This window comes from Aulonocara stuartgranti (assembly GCF_965226115.1).
Source record: "Aulonocara stuartgranti genome assembly, chromosome: 20".
Lineage (NCBI taxonomy): Eukaryota > Metazoa > Chordata > Actinopteri > Cichliformes > Cichlidae > Aulonocara > Aulonocara stuartgranti.
The window spans coordinates 35,340,670-35,362,147 of NC_138956.1; the positions used below are offsets into that span (position 1 = coordinate 35,340,670).

The window sequence follows — 21,478 nt, forward strand, 5'->3', positions numbered from 1 at the left end:
TCCCAACCCCCTGAGCCACGGTCGCCCACATATGGGATATATGCTCTCTCTCTGTGGTCCCTGTCAGGACTCTTGCTGCAGCATTTTGGATCAGACTTTACTGTATCTGGACGGTTTCACTGATATTTGCATTGATTTGTTTCTTTCTCCCTTCATGTAGTTATTTTTATTTTCTCTCTTCCACACCAAACATGAACACCAAGTCTTAAGTCTCACACCAGTACTACAGACAACAGTAAATGAATGCACATCTCACTACGATTCATGTTTCGTGTTTTGTTTTTTTTGTTTGTTAGTTTTTTACACTCTAGCAGTGGTGGGTGGTGAGAATGTGTCAACTGAAGTCACACCCCGAAGAAAGACTTGGTTTCCTGTTGGTTCAGATGTATCAGGATCAAAGTGACTTAGTTCTGTAGATTACAACCTGCCATATGTGCAGAGTTTTAAACATCTGCTGAAGTTTTCTAAAACAAGGAGCTACATCTACACCTGTCAGCCACACAAACACCTCTGAGCTGTAAAATAAGTCAAAGGTGAGTTGTTGATGTTTTTGTCTCAATGCATACAATTATATTCATTTTGTACATGCAGTCAACTAATCTGATGTTTAACATGATTAAACCTGCTAATGTTCTTCAGCAATCTATTCTGACTCTCTCTGAATGGTACAGTTACCTTTAAAGTATTTTCATGACTTGGTGCCTCTTGTACCTTTGACTGATGGTTCTAATGTACCTGTTGGTCTTTGAATGATGTGTCAAAACAGTAAAACAGTATATGGTGCACAAATGAAACTGAAGCGCTACAGAGGTCAACAGGCACAAGATTTGAAAAAAAGGTGTTATGGTGGTGCAGTGGTTAGCACTAGGGCTGGGTATCGTCACTGATTTCTAGAATCGATTCAATTCCGATTCACAAGGTCCCAAATCGATTCGATCCATGATTCGATTTAATTCGATTCGATTCGATTCGATTTAAATCTGGGAAATTTTGACAGTCAGAAGTATAATTCAGATCAGAACATTTACATATTTTTGTATCTATAAAAAGGAAGCTGACACTCTCAAGACTTTATCCAAGGTGTGAGCATCACAGCAGATGCCTTTGTGTCAAAGTAGCTGAAGATAAAACACAGAAAAACATGAAGGTGGTTTTCCTTGCCTGGGATTTTATAAAAATATTCTGCAGTACATCAAAAACGAAAGAAAACCATTAATTAATGAACATTGCCTCTGACGTTACAGCGGTTTTATTAGACACACGGCTAAGCATTTTGCATTTTGAATAATATTAAAAAGTTTAAATTTGTTCAGTATTGAACAGCAGAAATGAGGTTTTCTTTTCGGAAGAATGTAAAAGGGAAAAAAACAGCGGCCGACAGCGCTGTAAACAACGGTAGACTTGTGCGTAACAAGCAAGCGAATAATGAAGAAAGCGAAACTGTTCGAGAGAGGGGGGGGGGGAGGGAGAGAGGGAGAGAGAGAGAGCTGCGCATCGCAATGGAAGCAAAACAGTAAAAGAGTGAATTCATGACGATGTTTATGTGAAGCGTTTGGATCTTCTTTAGCTGCTGATTCGGTCAATATTGTTTGGAGAGAGATCAAACTAACAGCTTTAGAATCAGCGCATAAGGGGCGTGAACACAAAGCGCGGACCCGGATCAGCGAGCTGTCGGCTTTCAGCCCCGACTGTGAGAAAGGCGACATCTAACTGATTCTGATCCGCGGGTCGCGCTGTGTGTTTAAGTCTATGTGCAGAATCCCTGTACCTGCTCTCATTTACTGTTTGGTGGTTCTTGAAATTTTGTGAGATGTCACCAGAGATTCTGGCATTTCGGACAAAATAAATTTATATTAAAAAATCGATTCAGGATTTTAATGAATCGATTTTACGTTATCCAAGCCAGAATCGATTTTAATCGATGAATCGATTATAAAAACCCACCCCTAGTTAGCACCGCTGCCTCATATTAACAAGGTTACTAGTTAAACTAGTGATTCTAAATCAGCTTTGGCTGTAAAATGTTCTAGAAGCATAAACATAAAAGAGCTTCATGAAGGTATTGTTAAAACTGCTCTGAGTGGGCAGTAAAGCTAGAGAAATATTCTGTATTTATGCTATATATACAAATGAGTATATTAAAGTTTCACCTGCATGGACAATCACCCACAATGTAGCTCATTCTGAGATTAAAACTAGACCATTCAACAGGGGGAAATTATGACGACCGCCGAGCAGCCATTTGCCCCCCTCCCCCAGTTTGTGATTTGAAAGCACAAACTAGTTTTCAAAGTGTTAATTAATACTGAACTTATATTTATTGTTATAAATGGAAAGTAATAGGATGTTTTTGACGATACAGCAGTGAGAGGTTCAGAACGTTCATGCCACTTTTCATTTTTGATAAAAATATATTTAAATCATTGTGGCTGCTATGTTGTCATGTCTTTAGTAAAACAGGACTTGATGTGGTCTTTTTCCAATAACAAGTGTTGTAAATTCTAAAAGATAGACGTTCCCTCCTCTGAAACATTAAGGACTCACATTAACATCCTTTTAATAATGTCAGATAGCTTGTTCTAAATGTATCCACAGTCCTAAATTTGCTATAGATACTTATGAGGGAATTCTTGGCACAGGTCAGAATTGACCTAAACTGTGCAATATTGTGTATAGGCAGAAAATATGAACTGTATGTAAGTTTCAAACAAAAGCTTTGTGAGCCTCTGCACCATGCATGCCTTCATTCCCTCAAATCCTAAATTCGGACATCCAATTAAGGCGAGCAGCATGTTCTATTCAAATAAATTGCTACAGGTATAAAACGAAGTGTAATTTAGTGCAGTAATTACTCCTGGCTCATAATTTTTTGTATGACAGATTTATACTAAATTATGTTAACTCTGGTTTACTGTATAATACTTTCCTGCTTTGTTTATTGTACATTTAAAATGCTGTAAAAAATATAAAAAAGCCGAAATTATTGGCTTTTTTGACATGCCTGTATTTAGAATCTTTTATGAAACAGTTCCTACGTGTATACAGGAAGGCTCATAATGTGTTGAATTAAGACACTAATTTTGTAGTTTTGCCTCTGTACACCACCTCAGCAGATTTTAAATGAAGCAGTTAAGATGTGATTAAAGTAAAAATAAGCTTAAATTCAAAAGCTTTTAATAAATACAAGTTCTTAGTAAATTATAAGGAATAACAACCATTTTTATAAACAGAGTAACAAAATTAACAAACATAGTTTTTAAATATAAGCATTGTTTTTAATACTTGGATGAATATCATTTTCAGTCGATGACTTCCTGAAGTCTAGAAGCCATGAATATCACAAAACAGGCCTACGCCTTGATTTAAAAATGAGGATAATATATTATTAAAAAAACAAACAACAATAGTAGCTGAATTAAAAGGTTTGAGCACCACGGTCAACTGCCAATATCTAGAGTATCAATGTAAATATTACAAAACGCATTAAACTTTCTAAATTCAGTCAGTTATGGGATGTTTCATACATGCTACCCTGAAAATGGTGTAACCGGCACCTGCTCAACTTCCCTGTTTGATTAAACCACACAGCAGGAGTGGGCATCCTCTCTAATCAAGGCTTTCCACGTCAATGTGCAAAAGGATTGAAACACTTCCTAATACAGAACACTACCCAGCTAACAGGGGAGCACTGAGGGAACATTGTCCCACGTTACATTCAGGTAAATTTTCAATTAAAAAAACAGACGTTCTGAGAAATTTCACCGTTTACAGCGCTTCTCCCACTCACACACTGTAAAAAAAGTCAGTAAAATATACAGCAAAACACCGTCAAATTCCAACGGTAATGGAGCGTAAAATCAAAAACTTCCTTTTACTGTATTAAATAGATTGAATAACCGTTAATTGTGAGACTGGATAAAACTTTGTTTTTTACTGTAATAAAATGTTGAAATTATAAATATTTTCTGTGAAAACAAATAAATATGCATACATTTTACAATTACATATTGTAATGTTGAAAATGTCTGAAAAACTTAGATTTTATGGTATTATTTGAGTAAAACTACATCTTTTGGGGTTGTGCACATTGGAATTCACAGTATAAAGCTGTAGATTTTTAAGCAAACAAAAACATTCATTTTTACAGAAACAAGATGTTAAAAAATTAGGGTCCACCGTAATAATACAACCAGTACATACCATTAAAAAAAAAGCAAATATCAGCAGTGAAAGACAATAAAACTGATAATATTTTTTTATTTTAAAATTCAGATACTGATATACAGATTAAAAGTTAGGCCTGCAGTATATCATTGTTAACCTTCTGATAAAAAAAATCAACAGCAAAAGAAGATGTTAAAAATAAAGTTTATGGTTGTGAATAAAATTGATTTCAATAATCTTTTTTAATTATTATTTTAAAACAACTTTATGTTGTTGTGTTTCACGCCATATTATCAGACCACCTTAAGTGGGTCGGCCTTAAATTTTGAATTTGTGTGATCGCTGTTGATTGGTAGCTAAACTGCTGGTAAACTGTGTACAGACGTTTTACGTTCGAATTGCAGAGAAAAAAAATCTGGTAGCAACATTGTGCAGTATGAGCGAACCATTTCACCAAAAAAAGGGGAAGCAAGGTAAGACGTGGCTGCAGCGGTCTGCAGACGTGACTTCTGATCAAATTCGAACCTCCTAAAGAAACAAAGAGCGACGTTACATTGCGGGATGACGTCACCTGAAAATGACCAATAGCGCGGCGCGCTGCTGAGCTGTGTGCCAACCGCTCTTTTTTTCATGCAGGAGACTCAAGTTGGCTTCGCTAACGGACACAGTTTTGAACTCGTATATTAGCGCCATTTATTGCTGCTTGGACCACAGCATCTTCGGAATTTGTAGACATCCTGGCAGCTTACAATTAGTTCGAGGTGAGGTGAGTACATGCAACTTCAAGTTATCTCTGTTATAAAAATCCACCAGCCCAGCGTTTATAGATAATTTTAGCAGTTCGTTTTTTATGAGTGAGGTTGTGAATTTAGTTAGCATTTGTGAGTTGAGTTAGCATTACTGTTGCGAGGGAAGCATTGCTCTGGATTAGTTTCTGTATATGGCGTGCTTAATTCGCTAGGGAGGAATTACCAAAGTACATGGAGTTATGTTAACGTGTAATTTCTGTGGTAAGGTAGTTCAGTCATCAAGGGGCTACGTGCTTCATTGTAAACTGCATCGGAATGAGCCACGTTGTTTCTTTCGGTGTATTGAAGCAGGCTGCAAGCAGACATACACCAGGTATGGCGCGTTTAAGGCTCATTTTTACCGAAGACACTGCCCCCACCCATGTCACTGGTGTGGTGGTGGTGGTTTCTTCGTTTACATGTGCAATGGCGATGTGTGAACGTCAGTGTCAGAACTCTAAAGAGTTAATAGCTCATCTGAAGAGCCATATTGTGGAAGGACACGTGGTCACTTGTCCAGTAAGAGGATGCACAAATACCTTTAGAGTTAAATCATCTTTTACTGCTCACATGTCACGTAAACACAGAGTTTTCAGACAGCAGCATTGGTGATTTATATAGAGAGTCTGCATGTCAATCATCATCTGTTCCAACCACATCAGATGACTTTGTACCCTTGATTTCCAAGCCTGCTGCACAGTCTATTACACATGAAGATAACATGGAAATGCCCCCTGAATTCTGTGATCTTTTTCTGAGAAACGTTTCACTATTCTACTTAAAATTGCAGGGTCAGTTTCTACTGCCTGCTTCAACCATACAGAACATTGTAGAGGAAATGCAGAACATGCATGAGTTGGGACAGACATACAGTTTGGGTAAACTTGCATCACTGTTAAAAGATGACACATCATTATCAGAGGAGGACATCAACAAAGTCTGTGAGTCTGTCAAAAGCTATGATCTTTTTTCTGCATGTCATACCGGGCCATTGAGGACAGTGCACTCCAGAGCTCAGATCTTTAAAAAAGCCTTCAACTATGCGGAACCAAAGAAAATATTTTTAGGGAGAGATGAAAACAGAAAAGATAGGTTTGCCTATTATGTGCCTTTAAGAGAGACTTTGAGATGTCTGCTAGAGTCTGATCTGTGGCAGAAATCAGAAGAGCCCTCTACTGAGCCTCCTGCTGATGTTCTGTGTGACATAAGTGATAGTAAGCTGTTTTAAATAAAATGATTTTTTTGGTCAAAACCCATTGACTTAATTGATTTCTATCCATTAACATCTTACATGAAGTATGGGTACCAAATGGTTCCACTGAAACACAGTGTGCTGTCACAATAATGGTGCTGTTAGTTTGGTACTTACGAAACACTGTATAAAAGTGTAGTATCAAGCAAGATCAGCTTCATATTTTAAGACCAAAGGTACCACTTGGTGTAAATTGACCTTTATTCACATTCTTTTATCAGACATCTTGGAAATGGGGGGCAGCATAAGGAGTTCCATTACTAAGGTGCTGCCGGACCTGTCTGCCTCAATCCTTGAAATTGTACTGGAGGCACTACAATCATTAGGAGTGGAGACATCTGAGAAACAAACCAGTAAGTATTATGATTTCATTGCACAATAGCCATGAAGGACTTTCTGTTTTTTCTATTATGCTTTGGCCAAGGTCCAAAAAGTACAATTAATCTATTGTTTGTGATATTGTTTTACAGCACCAAATATGGAAATTTCAAGCCAGGCCAGCATATCGTCTCCATCTGTTTTAAGGTTTAAGGGTGGTGGCACAGCTAAGACCCAAGAGTCTCTTTCAAGGTTAGTAAAGTAAACAGATTCAAGAAGATATTTTACACATTTCTTTGTCGTCTGTCTCTAAATCTTATTTTGTCTTTATTATGATTAAAAAGGTTTGTTTTGTTCCTGCCCTTTTCAGACACTGAATTTGAGCAGAAACCATAAGGATACTCAAAGGACCTGTGACTCTCAGGAAATGGTGAGATTTCAGGTCATAATCTTTTTTTTTTCCATTAAATTAATTTTCCTTTTTCCCTTTACAATATTGCTGTTTTGTTTTTGTAAACAGCATCAAATGAGAGAGACAGATGAAACAGTTTCAAGACAATGGCAGGAAAAAAATGCTGAAGATTGAAACAAACCTTGGCTGGAAATATTTGGTATGTGTTTTACCGTAAATCAAATTGTTGAAAAACATTCAGCTACACTGTAACACAGGGAAACTTGATTTGCACTTATTTTGTTACTTTAATTTCTTGTCTCATTATTTTTGTCAGTTATTATTGTTTATGGTGTATGCCCTTCTTGTTTTCCTTCTGAATGCAGAAGGTATCTAGCCAGTCCACAATGAAAGCTTCGTTGCACCCAATGAGTCTTCTGGCAGAAATGATGGCGGCTGTATTCTTTGGTTTCCCTAAACATCACACCCTGCCTGTTTATACGAGGCTCTTCAATTAAGTCTGCACCCAAAGATTCAATAAGAGGTAAGCAGTGGTATTATTCAAGTTTTGCTAAAGAAAGATGGACAGGAGACACTAATCTTAATCAGCCGAGCTCAGGTTCATGTCCAGGTGAGCAGTTTCATACGCTATAAAATGTAGATTGAATGATAGGTCTCATCACCATGCATTCAGCCATTAACTTCAAGTTCTATGATAAATCAATACGAAACTTAAATACGTTTTCCAACAAATTATGATTGTGATTAGGGCTGCGTTGTCTATGTATAACTTTTACATAAGTAGATTTAAAGTATAACTATTGCCAAAACGCAACCTGGGCTGTTTTTTTTTTTTTTTTTTTTTTTTTTTTACTGTATCGATTTTGATGTGCTCAAATTTATGCCCCGGCCCCCTAGTATTCCCATTCACTGGCTATTGACCACAAAACAAAATCACGGTCAATCTCAAAAACGGCTTGTTTGTTGTAATTATGCTTTTAGATATATGTTTGTCTCGTTTACAGTAAAAAAAAAAAAAAACTGAAAAAAACAGCCCAGGTTGCATTTTGACAATAGCTATCCTTTAAGAACTGTATATTTTACACTTAAGAAATCATTTATCATTAGATCTGGTTTTGGCAGCACGTTTTGTTCATTTCTGTGCATTTTGCTCAAGCACTGATCAAACTTTGTCCATTTTTTTTGCTGCAGAGGGGATCCTGCCAGTCCAAAGTGAACTCCTGATGGACATTGAAGTACTCCTGCAGAGCTTGTATCTTCAACACCATGCGCATTAGAAACTCCACCGAGTCCTTTCCTTCACCAAGGCAGGACCCAGTGACTCATTACTGTTGATAGGTCAGGGGCAGGTAATATTTTGTTTCATGTTTATTCATTCCTCCATGGATTACCAGCCATATATATGGACACATGCTGTATTCTCAAGATCTATGCTGTTTTGTAGGAATAGAGAAAATAATATGTTTAGTCTGTTTTCAAATGGTATGTCAAATTTTCTCATTGTTTATCAGTAATATTCTCTACCTTGGTTGTATATGAGCATCTTTAGATTTTTCTATATTTAGCGGTTGCAAATGTAAAATGTACGGTAAACCATTTATGTTCCTCATATTGTACTGTATTTTTAGCGGTAAAATACCGGCAGCTGTGGTTGCCAGGAATTTACCGTAAAATGTATCTGGTCAAAATAAAATGCTGTAATTTGTTATACAATTTCACTGTGTTTTTTACTGTCAAAGGTTTTAATAAGGTTTAACATATTTCTGTTATTTTTACAGTTATTTACAATAATAGGGTCTATCCTATTACTGTTAAATTAACAACAAATTACTGTAAATATTATTATATTATTACTTTTTTTTACTGCAAATATCTGTAAAAAGCTATGGAAAGTTGCATTTTTTACATTAAATTGCTGTATAATTGACAAATATATTTGGTTTTTTCTATCATGATTTTGGTAAAATAATACGTTGTCTACCTTAAAAATTAGGGTTACAAAACCAGTATACCGTATTGTCTTTTACAGATTCCACATTTTTTACACGGTATATTCCTGGCAACCACAGCTGCCGGTATTTTACCGTAAATTTGACAGATTTTTTTTTACAGTGCAGCCACCTTCCAGCTGTTTCTGCTCCCAGGAAATTTAGCTGTGTTAAGTTACCAGGATCACCATTACAGACTAAATGCCTTATCCAGGGGCGGATCTAGAGAAATTTTCTTAGGGTGGCATGAGGGTGCCAGCATCATGAGGGAAGTCAAATAGGGTGTCTTTTTTTTTCAAACACATATGCAGGTGGTTGCATATGGTTAAAATGATTCAATTACAGTAAGTATACACGTTTTTCATATAAATATAGTCTATAACTGAATTATTTTCTGTAGCCCATATAATTAAACACTTTAGTTACATAACACATGCAAATTTTGATTTTATGTACTGTATAGCCCAGCGGTCTCCAACCTTATTCGCGCCACGGACCGGTTCATGCCCGACAATATTTTCACGGACCAGCCTTTAAGGTGTCGCGGATAAATACAACAAAATAAAACTAGTTCCGGTACCGTAAAAAAGAAGATTTATTCACACGTGAAAAGACCCAGGAAAACCGAGTAAACGATAAAAACGATAACAAAATAACGCTGAAAACCGATAAAAACCCTGAAAACTATACATTTCACACCTGAGCCTCAACTCTCGCGGCCCGGTACCAAACGACTCACAGACCGGTACCGGTCCGAGGCCCGGGGGTTGGGGACCGCTGGTATAGCCTATATAATAAATGACTAAATATGTAGCCCAATAAGTATAAAATCCAGAAAGCAACAGAACATGGGGTGGTTGCTTTACAAACACAATTCTAACTTCAGTTTCACACTGTTTTTGTTAGAAAAAAAACAAATTGTACATGCTTAAATTTACACAAAATGTCAGAAATCTGCAGCGTCATGAACAAAAATCTAAACCTAACTTTTCATGACTAACTTTGTTAGGTTAACCCTCTGAGATACAAAATAACAAAATATAAATGGACATTTTTGACTCCTTTTGATTTTACATTTGTATTTCACCCTCAAATTGTTTCATTGTATTTATTTTTTTCCTGCCTTGTTTTCCTGCATCATTCTTTTCAGCTCAACCTCTTGTGTCTGAATTTAGTTGTTTTTTTCATTGACATACTGTATTAACACAACTGATCTGAAATCACACAAAAAACATAAAATCCTAGTAGTTATTTTTTTACTGTCAAAACCACAGACATGTTGAGTAAATAATTTTTATAACTTGAAATTAGAGATGGACCTATCCGATATTACGTATCGGTATCGGTCTGATACTGACCTAAATTACTGGATCGGATATCGGAGAAAAATAAAAAATGTAATCCGATCCATTAAATATCATGAAAGCACCTCACAAAACTTGCAACACGCTGTAACTCACCTCAGAACATTAGCATGTCGGAGCAGTATGCATCACGTGATAGAGCGGCTGTGGCATGCGGGACCTGTCAGTGGTCTGGATAGCATTTGGAGCAACCCGGCATTTCATCTCCGACAAAGTTATCCCAAGAGAAGTAAAGCAAGTGTGTAAGTCCATCTCTGAATGTTTGTAAAGCATTCCTGCGTTAAGCTTAACAAGCGATATATGGAGCGACTGCCTCTTCTTGCTGCTACTTCAATCATGAAACTGCTTAACGATCAGCTGATCAGCTTTTCTGTCGCGAGTCCGTGTCTCTAGTTTGCTTTTGGCCCACTTTGCACCAGAAAGAGGAAACCAGCGGATAAACAACAGCAGCACGTTTAAGCTTGATCAGCTGTTGTTAGAATTTATTTAATATTACTTTCTACTCGAGGATCTTTTTCTACGTAGCTGACGCTGGTAACTGTGCAGGGGCGGATCTAGCAAAGTTTAGCCAGGGGGGCCGATAGGGCATGAACAGGGAAAAGGGGGCACAAAGACATACTTTTCTTTCTTATTATCATTTAAAATGTCTAGCTTTTAATAAATAATTATCTTACACCCAAAGTTTTAATTTGATGTAAAATGAATAGAAGTCAATTACTGTATATAGTAACTATTAAGTCTAATATATATACCCTAGTAAGCTATAGTACTTTTTCCTTTGGGAAGGTACCATCTGTGCAGTCTGCAATTTTGTTGAAGAAAGATGTTGAATCTATTTAATATTTCTTGAAAAATAATTGATTTCTGTGCATTTTTTTTCACACTGCATCAAATTAAGGTTGATTACGTCGATTAAGCATCATGAGGTGGAGCGTGAGGGGTGGTTCCCTATTTTTTATTTATTTATTTTTGTTGTTGCTGGGAGTTGGAACCCTATTAGTTAGGTTGCTTAATATTTATGCTAAGTACTCTTTAAAATACCAGAATAGGGAGGATGGTGTAGGTCTAAGTTTATTAGATTGATCAGTATTGCTGTACTATGAAATTTTTTTTTTGCATACAGGTATAACAGAATAGCTTTAGTGTAGTTGTTGTTTTAAACTTGAGTATGAACTTATACAAAATGCAGCAAGATATTTAAAAAACAGTTTTGTTGATTAAAAAACACTATATCGGATTCATATCGGTATCGGCAGATATCCAAATTTATGATATCGGTATCGGACATAAAAAAGTGGTATCGTGCCATCTCTACTTGAAATGCAAATATAAATTGTACATTTTGAAAACTTGTGCACACATTTTGTAAACATATACAACTTTATCTGAAAATGCAGCCAATACAGCTGGCATTTTTAAAATTTGGCACAACCATTTAAAAATACTACTAAAACTAAAATGAGAGAACAATCAGGTGTCACAATAAGATGCCCCACAAACTACTTGTGCCAGTAAAAAAAATTGTCCGCCACAAGACAGAGGAGAACAGCACAAGGACAAACCTAACACTATGCAATAAATTCAGTTTTAGAATTTAGATTCACTGTAAACTGTAACTGCACTCAAAGTGTTAATGCTATCTTATTTTAACAAACAACACTGTCATATGCAAAACTAGGGTGGCACCCCATGCCACCCTTCTAGATCCGCCCCTGACCTTATCTAATACCTTAAAAACACGTGGTTTCACACATCTTGCTACATTTTTACAATTAATTTGTCATCTTAATTTGTTGATTATTGTTGCGGCAGACATTTGCACCTTTTGATTAATTTATTTATTAAACATTTTTTTCCTTTAGCAAGTTCCACTGTTGCATATGTGAGGCACTGTTTAAATTCTCTACAAGCACAAAGATTGTGGAGTACATACATCATTAAGCACTCTCAGCACACTACTCGCTTAACAAGTATGCTTCTCAGAAGTGGAAGAGAAGCTTAATTACAAAGAAAGAAAAGAAAGAAAACGGGATTTCCAACACTGTTCATACCAAATCAAAAACACTGCAGTTTCCTGCCTTCATGACACATTTACACAGTGAAATTTGTACTTCTGTGGTTCCTCTACATTGACTGGAGGAAGAACCTGAGCCGGGACAAATGATGGCAAAAGATGGCACTTGGAACAAAAAATAATGACGTCACAGTTACCTACAGTCACTTTGTGGTTAGCCAGAGAACCAACGTCATCTATAAGAAAGACAAAGGGAAATTTGTTGAAACGAAACATTTTTACAGAAAAGTAGTTTTATTATTTTCAGGTCATTAAAGTCTGTGGTTGAAACAGATATTTCTAATGTTTGTCAGTGACTCAATCCCAGCAGATTCATAAACCCTTTCTTAATAATATAGCTGCTTTATCCTGACTACCAGGAAAAAAAATGTTGTCCAATCAAAAAAAATTTAAATCCCCCAATGTTTGTAAGGTAATTAGAAGACTGAAAAAAATTTTTGGGAAAAAAAAGTTTACATTTTTTAGATATCACACGTCCACTGCAGAGGACATTGGAAGGCCGAACGTGTAAAAATGAACTTTGATGGCAAACATTTTCTTCAACTCTTCACCAAGGAGAAGTTTGAACTCAAGGAACTGTAGTGGTTTCTTCCCCCAAAACTGCAAGTCACTGCTATACTGAAGCCACGAGTTGGTGATTGCCAGATCAAAAAGTAGAAAACTGCACATACTGTCAATTTCTGAGTGTGAGAGACCATCCTGTAGAATCTCAACATTCAATATGGTCCACGTCACCTATATTGGTAGTGTACTCAGCAATTGCCAGTGGACTTGGCACATGGACAAACCTTTTGTTTTTCTTAGACCATCTTGTGCATCTGTCCTGAGGTTGATTGCCATAGGCAGAGGATGCCATGACAACTGTCCAACCACTTAATGACAGCAAGTTCAGGTCTGAGTACCATCCCTGATGCTCCTCCTTCTTTCTTCTTCAGGGGCTTATTCCCTATGATCTTCTTCATCAGACAACTCAAGATCTGGGTTTCCCTCATCAAACTGCAATAAGTTTCTTTCTGCTTCTAAAAAGGACTCCTTTTCTGGTCATTTAAAAAAACAGAACAAAATGGAAGAAATGACTACAAATGTCCACTATGGAGGCCATTTTTTAAACACTTCAATACTATACTAAAATGAAGTTAGAATTAAGCATACTATGTTTTAATGTGTTATTAAGAGACTTGTTTAAAATATGCTAACAACATTTATAGCTAAAAATTGCTCAATAAGAAGTTTTATGCACTTACTTTTCTTCTTCCCATAAAATGTGCTTGCAGCGATGGCTGCCATGTTGAAAAAACTAAAGTTCCCAAAGCTCCACCCCTTCACATTTGGTATCATTGGAAAGCCCTAAATGTCCTCTGTAGATACCAAAAGGAGGCGATTCTGTAGTATGCAGTGCATGGGAGATATTCAGGTTTAGAAAGGTGCTCTACAGAGGACAAATTTGCATTGCTGGTAGTCAGGAGAGGTTGGATGGTTTCCAGAGACGTGTCCCAATTCTATCCAACCGAACACAAACTCTAAATAAATGCAGGTGCAGTATTTTTATAGAATAAAGGAATGTATTTGTCAGTATCATATGTAGCACTGATCACATGACTAATCAGCCTATAATAGTTATTACGCAAAAACTATTTAAATGCACATGTCAGTAGCATAGTGTTGCTGTGACAATGAGGAAGAAGAGTAGCCCTTTATTTTCATTGTACATGTAAAACAAATTTATGGGTGCTCCGAGGGAACTGTGCAGGAATAAAACATAAATAGTAAGACAGAAATATATACAATCAAGACCAGTATATACAAACTAGAGCCTGCTGCTTAACTCAAAGAATGATTGAAATTTCCTACTCCAGGGTGGGTAGGAAGATATATTAAACACAGCAAACTATATCGCACAACATCCAGGTGCGAGTGGTTGCTGGATGAGAATGGTTGTAGCTGGATCTCTGCAGTGCTGCTCCCACACTGACAGAAGTAATGGACAAGTAGGATGTTCTGTGCTTCAAACGAAGAAATATTGAAATCTTTCAATCAAATGAGCCATTTTAAAACACAAGATTATTTCGTAGCATTATTACATTTATCTCTTATATTTGCATATTTATTTATTATTTTTTCTCTTTCAGTAAGTTTCCAGAATCATTTCAGTTTTTATTATTAAAAACATTTGACTTTAGTTTGCTTTTAGTTTTAGTATTAGTTATATTTTTCATACGTTTTGTTTTTTGTCAGAAGCAAATATCTGAGCTGATCTTGAGTAGTGGCCGTGCGCGGTCTCTTATCTGCATCTCTTTTTGGACCTCAGCTTCTTTCAGATCATCTGGCTCATTCTCAAACCCTCATAAACCGCATGCACTTATGCATGTGTTGTACTGCTCACTTTCCATGCTGTACTTTGTTTAGAAATTATTCTGGTGTTTCCACTTTGACTGTTTGTGGTTTACTGATATGCGTCACATTTTGTGAAATGCTTGAATTCAGATGCTGAGGTTTTGTGTGTTTCAGTTCAGTTGGTTTCTTGAGTTGGTCAGGTGTTTTCCAAAGACCTGATTACAGATTTATCCAGGTCTGTTGGTATGGATAGCAGTGGCCCTCTTTATTGAATGCAAAATTGATATAAAAAATCCACCGTATTACCAGGTGGACATACTAGCCTGTATTAGAGGTTCTGTACAAAGGACTTTTAGGTGACTGTTAAGATTTAGTGCTGTATGAATAACATTGAACCGAATATAACTGCACAGGCATTTAAAGGATGCATGTGGTTCCTCCTCTCAGCTGTTTATACACCAGGAAATAGTCTGTGCACAGTCTTATAGTCTTTCTCATAAAGGATTCCAATGAGTTGCCTGTTGTTGGCAGTCACCGATGAATATCACTATAGTTTACTTTAAAAATGACAATTTCCCAAATAGTTGTTAAACTTTTCCCCCATCTTGCTTAGTTGTAACAATTTTTTAGAATAGGTAAAAGAAAAATGGCTCATTTCTTCTACTTTCCATTCAAAAATGTGCAAATGATGGTTATGACATGAACCTTTCCTCTCTTGCTTCACAGGATTAAACAAAGGAGGTAAACTAATCCCTGTGTGTCACCATCCTGGGTTACTTGACCCAGTGTTTTGAGTTTTCTTGTTTTTTGATGTCATTTTGTATTATGTTTCATGTTTAAGTCCTCTTTGGTAGTCTTAAGTTCATTCTCTAGTGTCTAGGTCTCTAGTGCAGAGGGGGGAGGGGCCGTGGTTACGCTCGCAGTAGCACAGGAACAGAGTGGGAGTTAAAGAGAGAGAAAGAGAGCAGGGACAACAACGTCACATCAGAAGAGTATAGTAATCATCCACAACTATTTTCATTTGTGGATGATAAAGCATTCAGAAAGTTTATTCATGCAGTGAATCCTATGTATGCAATTCCAAGCAGGAAAACACTCTCCCAAAAAATCATCCCAGGCCTATGTGACAGAGAATGTGCATCTTCTTTGCATCTTTTCATTTATATTTTATTGTGTTGTGGTTTGCAGTGTTTTGTGTTGTTTTGAAGTTTGTACGTGCTTTGTCTGTAGGGGCCACCGTAAATATACTTGTATTTATTCACTCCACATAAAATGTAATAAATAAATTATAAAATACAAAAACCAAGTATTTACATTTCAACTTTTAACTATTTAAATTTTCAGCTTTTTCCTTTTAAACAAATTTAAAGTGAAACAACACAAAACACTGCAAACCACAACACAATTAAATATAAATTAAAGTGTGAGAGTGTTTTCCTGCTTGGAATTGCATACATAGGATTCACTGCATGAATAAACCTTCTGAATTCTTTATCATTTGCAACTGAAAATAATTGTGGATGATCAACATGGACGATTACTATACCTTTCTAATGTGACTATGTTGTCTCTGGTTGTTGTCCCTGGCTCTCTTTCTCTCTGTGCTTTGTCTCCAGGGGCCACCGTTTAGATTTATATGTTTGTTTTTACATTAGTAATAATAATGGATTGTATTCATAAAGCGCTTTTCGAGACCCTCAAAGTGCTTTACAATGCCACTATTCATTCACTCTCACATTCACACACTGGTGGAGGCAGCTACAGTTGCAGCCACAGCTGCCCTGGGGCAGACTGACAGAAGCGAGGCTGCCATATCGCGCCATCGACCCCTCTGGCAAACACCAGTAGGCGGCAGATAAAGTGTCTTGCCCAAGGACACAATGACCAAGACAGACAGAGCTGGGGATCGAACCAGCAACCTTCTGGTTACAAGATAAGCTTCCCAACCCGGAATTCCTTTTGTGCATTATTTCATATTGTTGTTGATAATAAATTAATTAAAGCAACAAAACAACCTGAAGAGCCGGTTGGGAGCCGAAAGAGCCGGCTCTCTAAAAAGAGCCTGAGTTCCCATCACTAGTTGTGTGTAATTTGCTCCAACTGTGTTCCCCATGAGTTTCCTGTTCCCTCGTCATTCCCTGTGTATTAAGGTCTTTTGTTTTCTTCTGTCCAGCGTTGCGATCTCCCTCATTCATGGCTGTGTGTTTCCCAGTGTGCCTCTTCATTTACTAGTTCACAGACATGCCCCAGTATAGTTTGGTATCATTTCCCTTGTGTCAGCAATAAAGCTGCTTTTGAGTTTACATTTCGCCTCCGTGAAGTCTGTGTTTGGGTCCTTTCCTGCCTGCGCACAGCCGTTCTGTGACACTGTGCTACTTGTGATGTCACATAAAACTGAATTACATTTCACTTCCTTTTCATAAAAGGTGTGATACCTCCTAATAAAGAATTGTTCAGCTGAAGGTTAATCCTTTTTGCTAAGCACAATATGAATATAAATCATATTAAAGGCAGAACTACAGTCAGTGGCATATGCAGACACTTTAGAACAAAGTGCATCGTTGTGGAGATGGCACCACCTGTGCTGTGATTTCTTCTACAGGCGTTATAAAGCACAGCACAGTGTCTCAGTCAACAAAGAACTAAATGCATCTGTGCTGGGCTGCAGTGGGTTCCTCTGCAAATGTTCTGAAAAGAAATGCAGACATGCAGCCCGACCCTATAGCTGTGTTAGACAGATATGTGTGCATAGTCTTGAAAACCTGTTAACATTCTGTCATCATTGATGCTACACTTTACTTCATCTAAAATTTCAAGGCACTCCTCAAATATCTTTTTCTTGTTGTTGTTGTGGTCAGTGTCCCTTTAAAGGCTTCCTTTCGTAGTTCATATTTGTCATAGCTTAAATGTTTTAATAGCCAAATCTTGTATGTGTTCCTTTAAATATCCTTGCAGCACTCTGTGGCTGATAAAGTCCTTGTGTGCCGTCTTCAGTTCTGCAGTGTCTGCGTGTCATTGTCTTCCTCATAATACCATTTTTTGTATTTCAGTGGAATATTTTTTAGTCTGTAACAACTGATAAACTCTAACAGTGGTCTCCCTCTCTGTCTACAGTTACATAAACTGTAACTGTTTACGTAACTTCATCTCTGCAGGATGAAGGTGTGGATAGGAGTCACCCTGCTGATAGCAGTCGCTATTCTGCTTGTGATGAGTCAACTGCTGCCCTGGCCCTTTCACTGTAAGCTGCCTTTATACAACATAATACAATACAACTTTATTTATATAGCACATTTAAAAAACCAACAGTACACCAACGCCCTTTACAATAGAAACAGGGAAATTAAGACATGATTAAATAAAATGCTCTTTAACAAAGTACCACATATCTCAGCAGGTTGAAGGCACTAATTACACTACAATAAAAGGGAATATAAGAACAAACTTACTAAGAACAGATATATATATATAACTAAAAGATAAGTAAATAGATAAAAATGGAGCCAAATATAAAATAAGGACACTAACTAGAATTTGAACTTTGCTGTTGTGTGCAGTCCTTTCAGATTCATTTTGCAGAGCTGGCATTTGTGACCCCATAACTAAAAAGTGACAGCAGTCAAGTCAGGTTAAGACCCAGCAATTCATTTTTGTCTTCTGTGTAGGACATGAATCCGAGACCTCTATGTCATTCACCTTTTACACAATCTATTTCAGTCCTATCGTACTGTCAAGAGGACATGCTGGGTTTTCTATCAATGCCACATTTGTGGGGGTTACAGAGAACATGAACCTTCTTTCCAGGATGATGGGAGAACTGTAAATAAAGGATGGCTCGTTCTGTAATCAGTCTACTGCTGACTATAAGCTAATGGCAAAACAATTCCCCACTGCAGCCAGTTTTGATAACACATTCATTTCTCTATTTGCTATATAATTGCAGTTCTTCAAACTATCACAAGTCATGATGGAGGCTGTGTTTCAATATTAAGTATTCTAATATTTGTGTATGTGCTGTATTATGGTCTGTGTGTTACTTTCCCACAAATATTTTGTATTAGTTCCTGTTAATATAAAGTGAAACTTGCTGCAGTTGAAGGTTTTGGTATAACTCGGGTAACTTTTCTGAAAAACATGCTTTCACAGCTAACTGTGACATTTTTTATCTAAGTGTTCAAAAATGAACTTTTTCAATTTAGTTGAGTAAATTTTGAAAAAATTCCAGGTTGTGTATAAAATATTTTAAACATTTTGTGTGTCTTTAGTACACAACAATGACACGGTGCAGAGAATTTACATCGGCTCCATGGGAATCAGCAACCAGCGATTCCTGCCAGAGCATGAAGACCCCAGCAGCTCAGAGTTTACTCAGCTGGCCGCTCAAGTCAGCCAACAGGTGAGACCTAACAGACTCACAGCATATATGCTTTATGACACGTTTTGGACTTTATGATGATTCCAGTTTTTATCTTGTGAAGAAAGAATTATTCAGGAAACAAAGAAGAGTAGTATGAAATATACACACCTGTCATAAAAGTGAGAAAGAGCAGCATCACAAAGTGCTTTAATGCAGACGGTTTCCTTTTCAGTGAGTTCTTTATATTTGACCATTTTGAACAACAGTGAGGAATTTCCAACTGAATTGACATTTTTATACCCAAATTTGAGGCAGCACACTGTCACAAGTCAGAAATTAATCAAGCATAACATTCAACCACTAAAACACCAACAAAAGTAAATAACAGTAATTTAGCATCTCAATGACATAAAAAATGGCATTAAGATGAAAAAATATAGAATTTTTGTCACAGAGCCTGCTGATACTGGTTGACTAACCATGGGGGAAACATAAAAAATAATTTGGGTAATTACCGATGCTGCTAATTCGGTAATTCGCATACAGTTTCATAAATTGGCCTGTAAAATCAACTCTAAGAAATTCAAAAAGTCTTGAATTCTAAGTCTCTGTTGTGACATTTGGGTCAGAATTTGGTGTAAAACAACAGGAAACCATGACTCCATCATCCCTTCTGTCAACACTTCAGGCTGCTGGTGCTATAATGATGTGGGGGATATTTTCTTGATACATCTTGGACCACTTCGTACCAACTGGACATCATTTAAACACCACAGCCTGTCTGAGGATTGTTACAGTCTCTTTATGACTACAGTGTACCTACCTTCTGATGCTTCCATAAAGATAACGCGCCATGCCATCCTGTCGATTTGGATCAAAATGACTGCTTGCTATGAATCTGTATTGTAATCTTGATGTTATCACAAACCTGTGGCTTCCTCTGTTGTGTGTTTCTGTCTTTGTTGAGGCAATTAAAGGAAGTCACTGCAATGATGTGTGACTTTTTTCTCTTTCAGCTCAAACTGATTTACTCCAAAAACTCAGTGCTGGCCAAATACTTCAACCGCAACTCCGTCCAGGCCTTCAGGTACTGTGAAACAGGAACTTGACTGTGCCTGTCAGTTGGCCATGGTGTCATGCTGACTGCTAAGTGTTGTGTGTTTGTCATTTGTTCACTGTGATCAGCTTATCTAGTTAAAGATGTTAGGGTGCTGAACTGTCAGTTCTTGAAGGTAATGTTTCCTAAGATGGATTAGAGTCAGTGCAACTCTGACATGTATCAAGATGTAATGGTTATGACTGCGCTTCCAGAACAGCTGGTCTGTTGCTTGCTCCTGATATCCAGTAGTTCGTTCTGACCAAAAGGTCAAAGGAAGGACAATCACTGCTGTGTGCCCGGGGCTCAGTAATGCTCAGAGGCATGCGTAGATACATTATACACAAAAGTATTGAGACATTAATACATTGCAGCTACAGGAGTGCCTTGGCCATGGAAACCTATGCCATGTAGCCCCACCCAGTTTCTGTGCTGGTTATACATGCAAAAGTTTATGAATCTGCAGATGATTTGATCTTCTTCCTCCTAGCATTATTGCCACTCTGCCGGATCCGCTTTTCTGCAAAGCCGCCTCCATTCAGCACGATCAAGGGCATCGTTCAGGTTGGCACCTATCTTCTTCACGTCATCTTTGATTCTGTCCATCCATCACCTTTTTAGTCTGCCCCTTGATCGCCGGCCTTGGGGGCTGAGTCGCAGTGCTGTTCTTGCCACTGAGTTTTTATCACTTCTGACCATGTGCCCATACCATTGCAGTCGCGCTCCTTGCATCTTCTCTGTGATCGGTGTGATGCCCAGCCGCTTTCGGATGCTGATGTTCATGATGTGGTCCCATCGTGTCAGGCCCAGGCACCATCGCAGCAACCGCATTTCCATTGTGGGAAGGGCCTGTTCGTGCGTTGCGGTTGCCGGCCAACATTCGGATCCATCAAGGGCCACAGGGCGCACTACACTCTTGTAGATATTTCACTTGAGGCAGTCGGGGATTCGTCGGTCACACAGAACACCAGTGACTTAGCGCCACTTCATCCAGGCCGCATTAATCCTGGCTTGTACTTCTGGCAGGATGCTGCCATCGTTGCTGATCATCGATCCGAGGTACTTGAAGTGAGACACCTTCGCCAGATCTTTTCCATCAACGCTGATGTTCCGGTTGGTTTGGGGGCCGGCTTCTAAGTACTCAGTCTTGTTGGTGTTCAACCTCAGCCCGTCACTCAGGTGTGTCTTCCATTGCTAAGTTTGGCATTGCAGCTCCATTCGGGATTTTGCAGAGTATGATTGGTTTTAATATGGTGGATTGGTTTGTACCTAAAATACTGAACTCTCTTGTTCAGTGGGGCACTTTAAAAATAAAGTCTGTATAAATCCTC

General features: G+C 37.7%; 1 protein-coding gene across 1 annotated transcript in view; it reads left to right on the forward strand.

Annotated features, from left to right (window-relative positions):
* The first annotated feature begins 409 nt into the window (after positions 1 to 409).
* LOC309697817 (suppressor of tumorigenicity 14 protein homolog) overlaps positions 410 to 21,478 on the forward strand; it is a 41,421-nt gene continuing 20,352 nt past the window's right edge. Inside the window, exons 1-4 of the mRNA XM_082519994.1 lie at positions 410 to 533; positions 17,809 to 17,935; positions 18,960 to 19,090; positions 20,068 to 20,138. Of these exons, the coding sequence (XP_082376120.1) occupies positions 17,851 to 17,935; positions 18,960 to 19,090; positions 20,068 to 20,138 (287 nt within the window). The 5' untranslated portion in view covers positions 410 to 533; positions 17,809 to 17,850. The remainder of the gene's footprint in view (positions 534 to 17,808; positions 17,936 to 18,959; positions 19,091 to 20,067; positions 20,139 to 21,478) is intronic.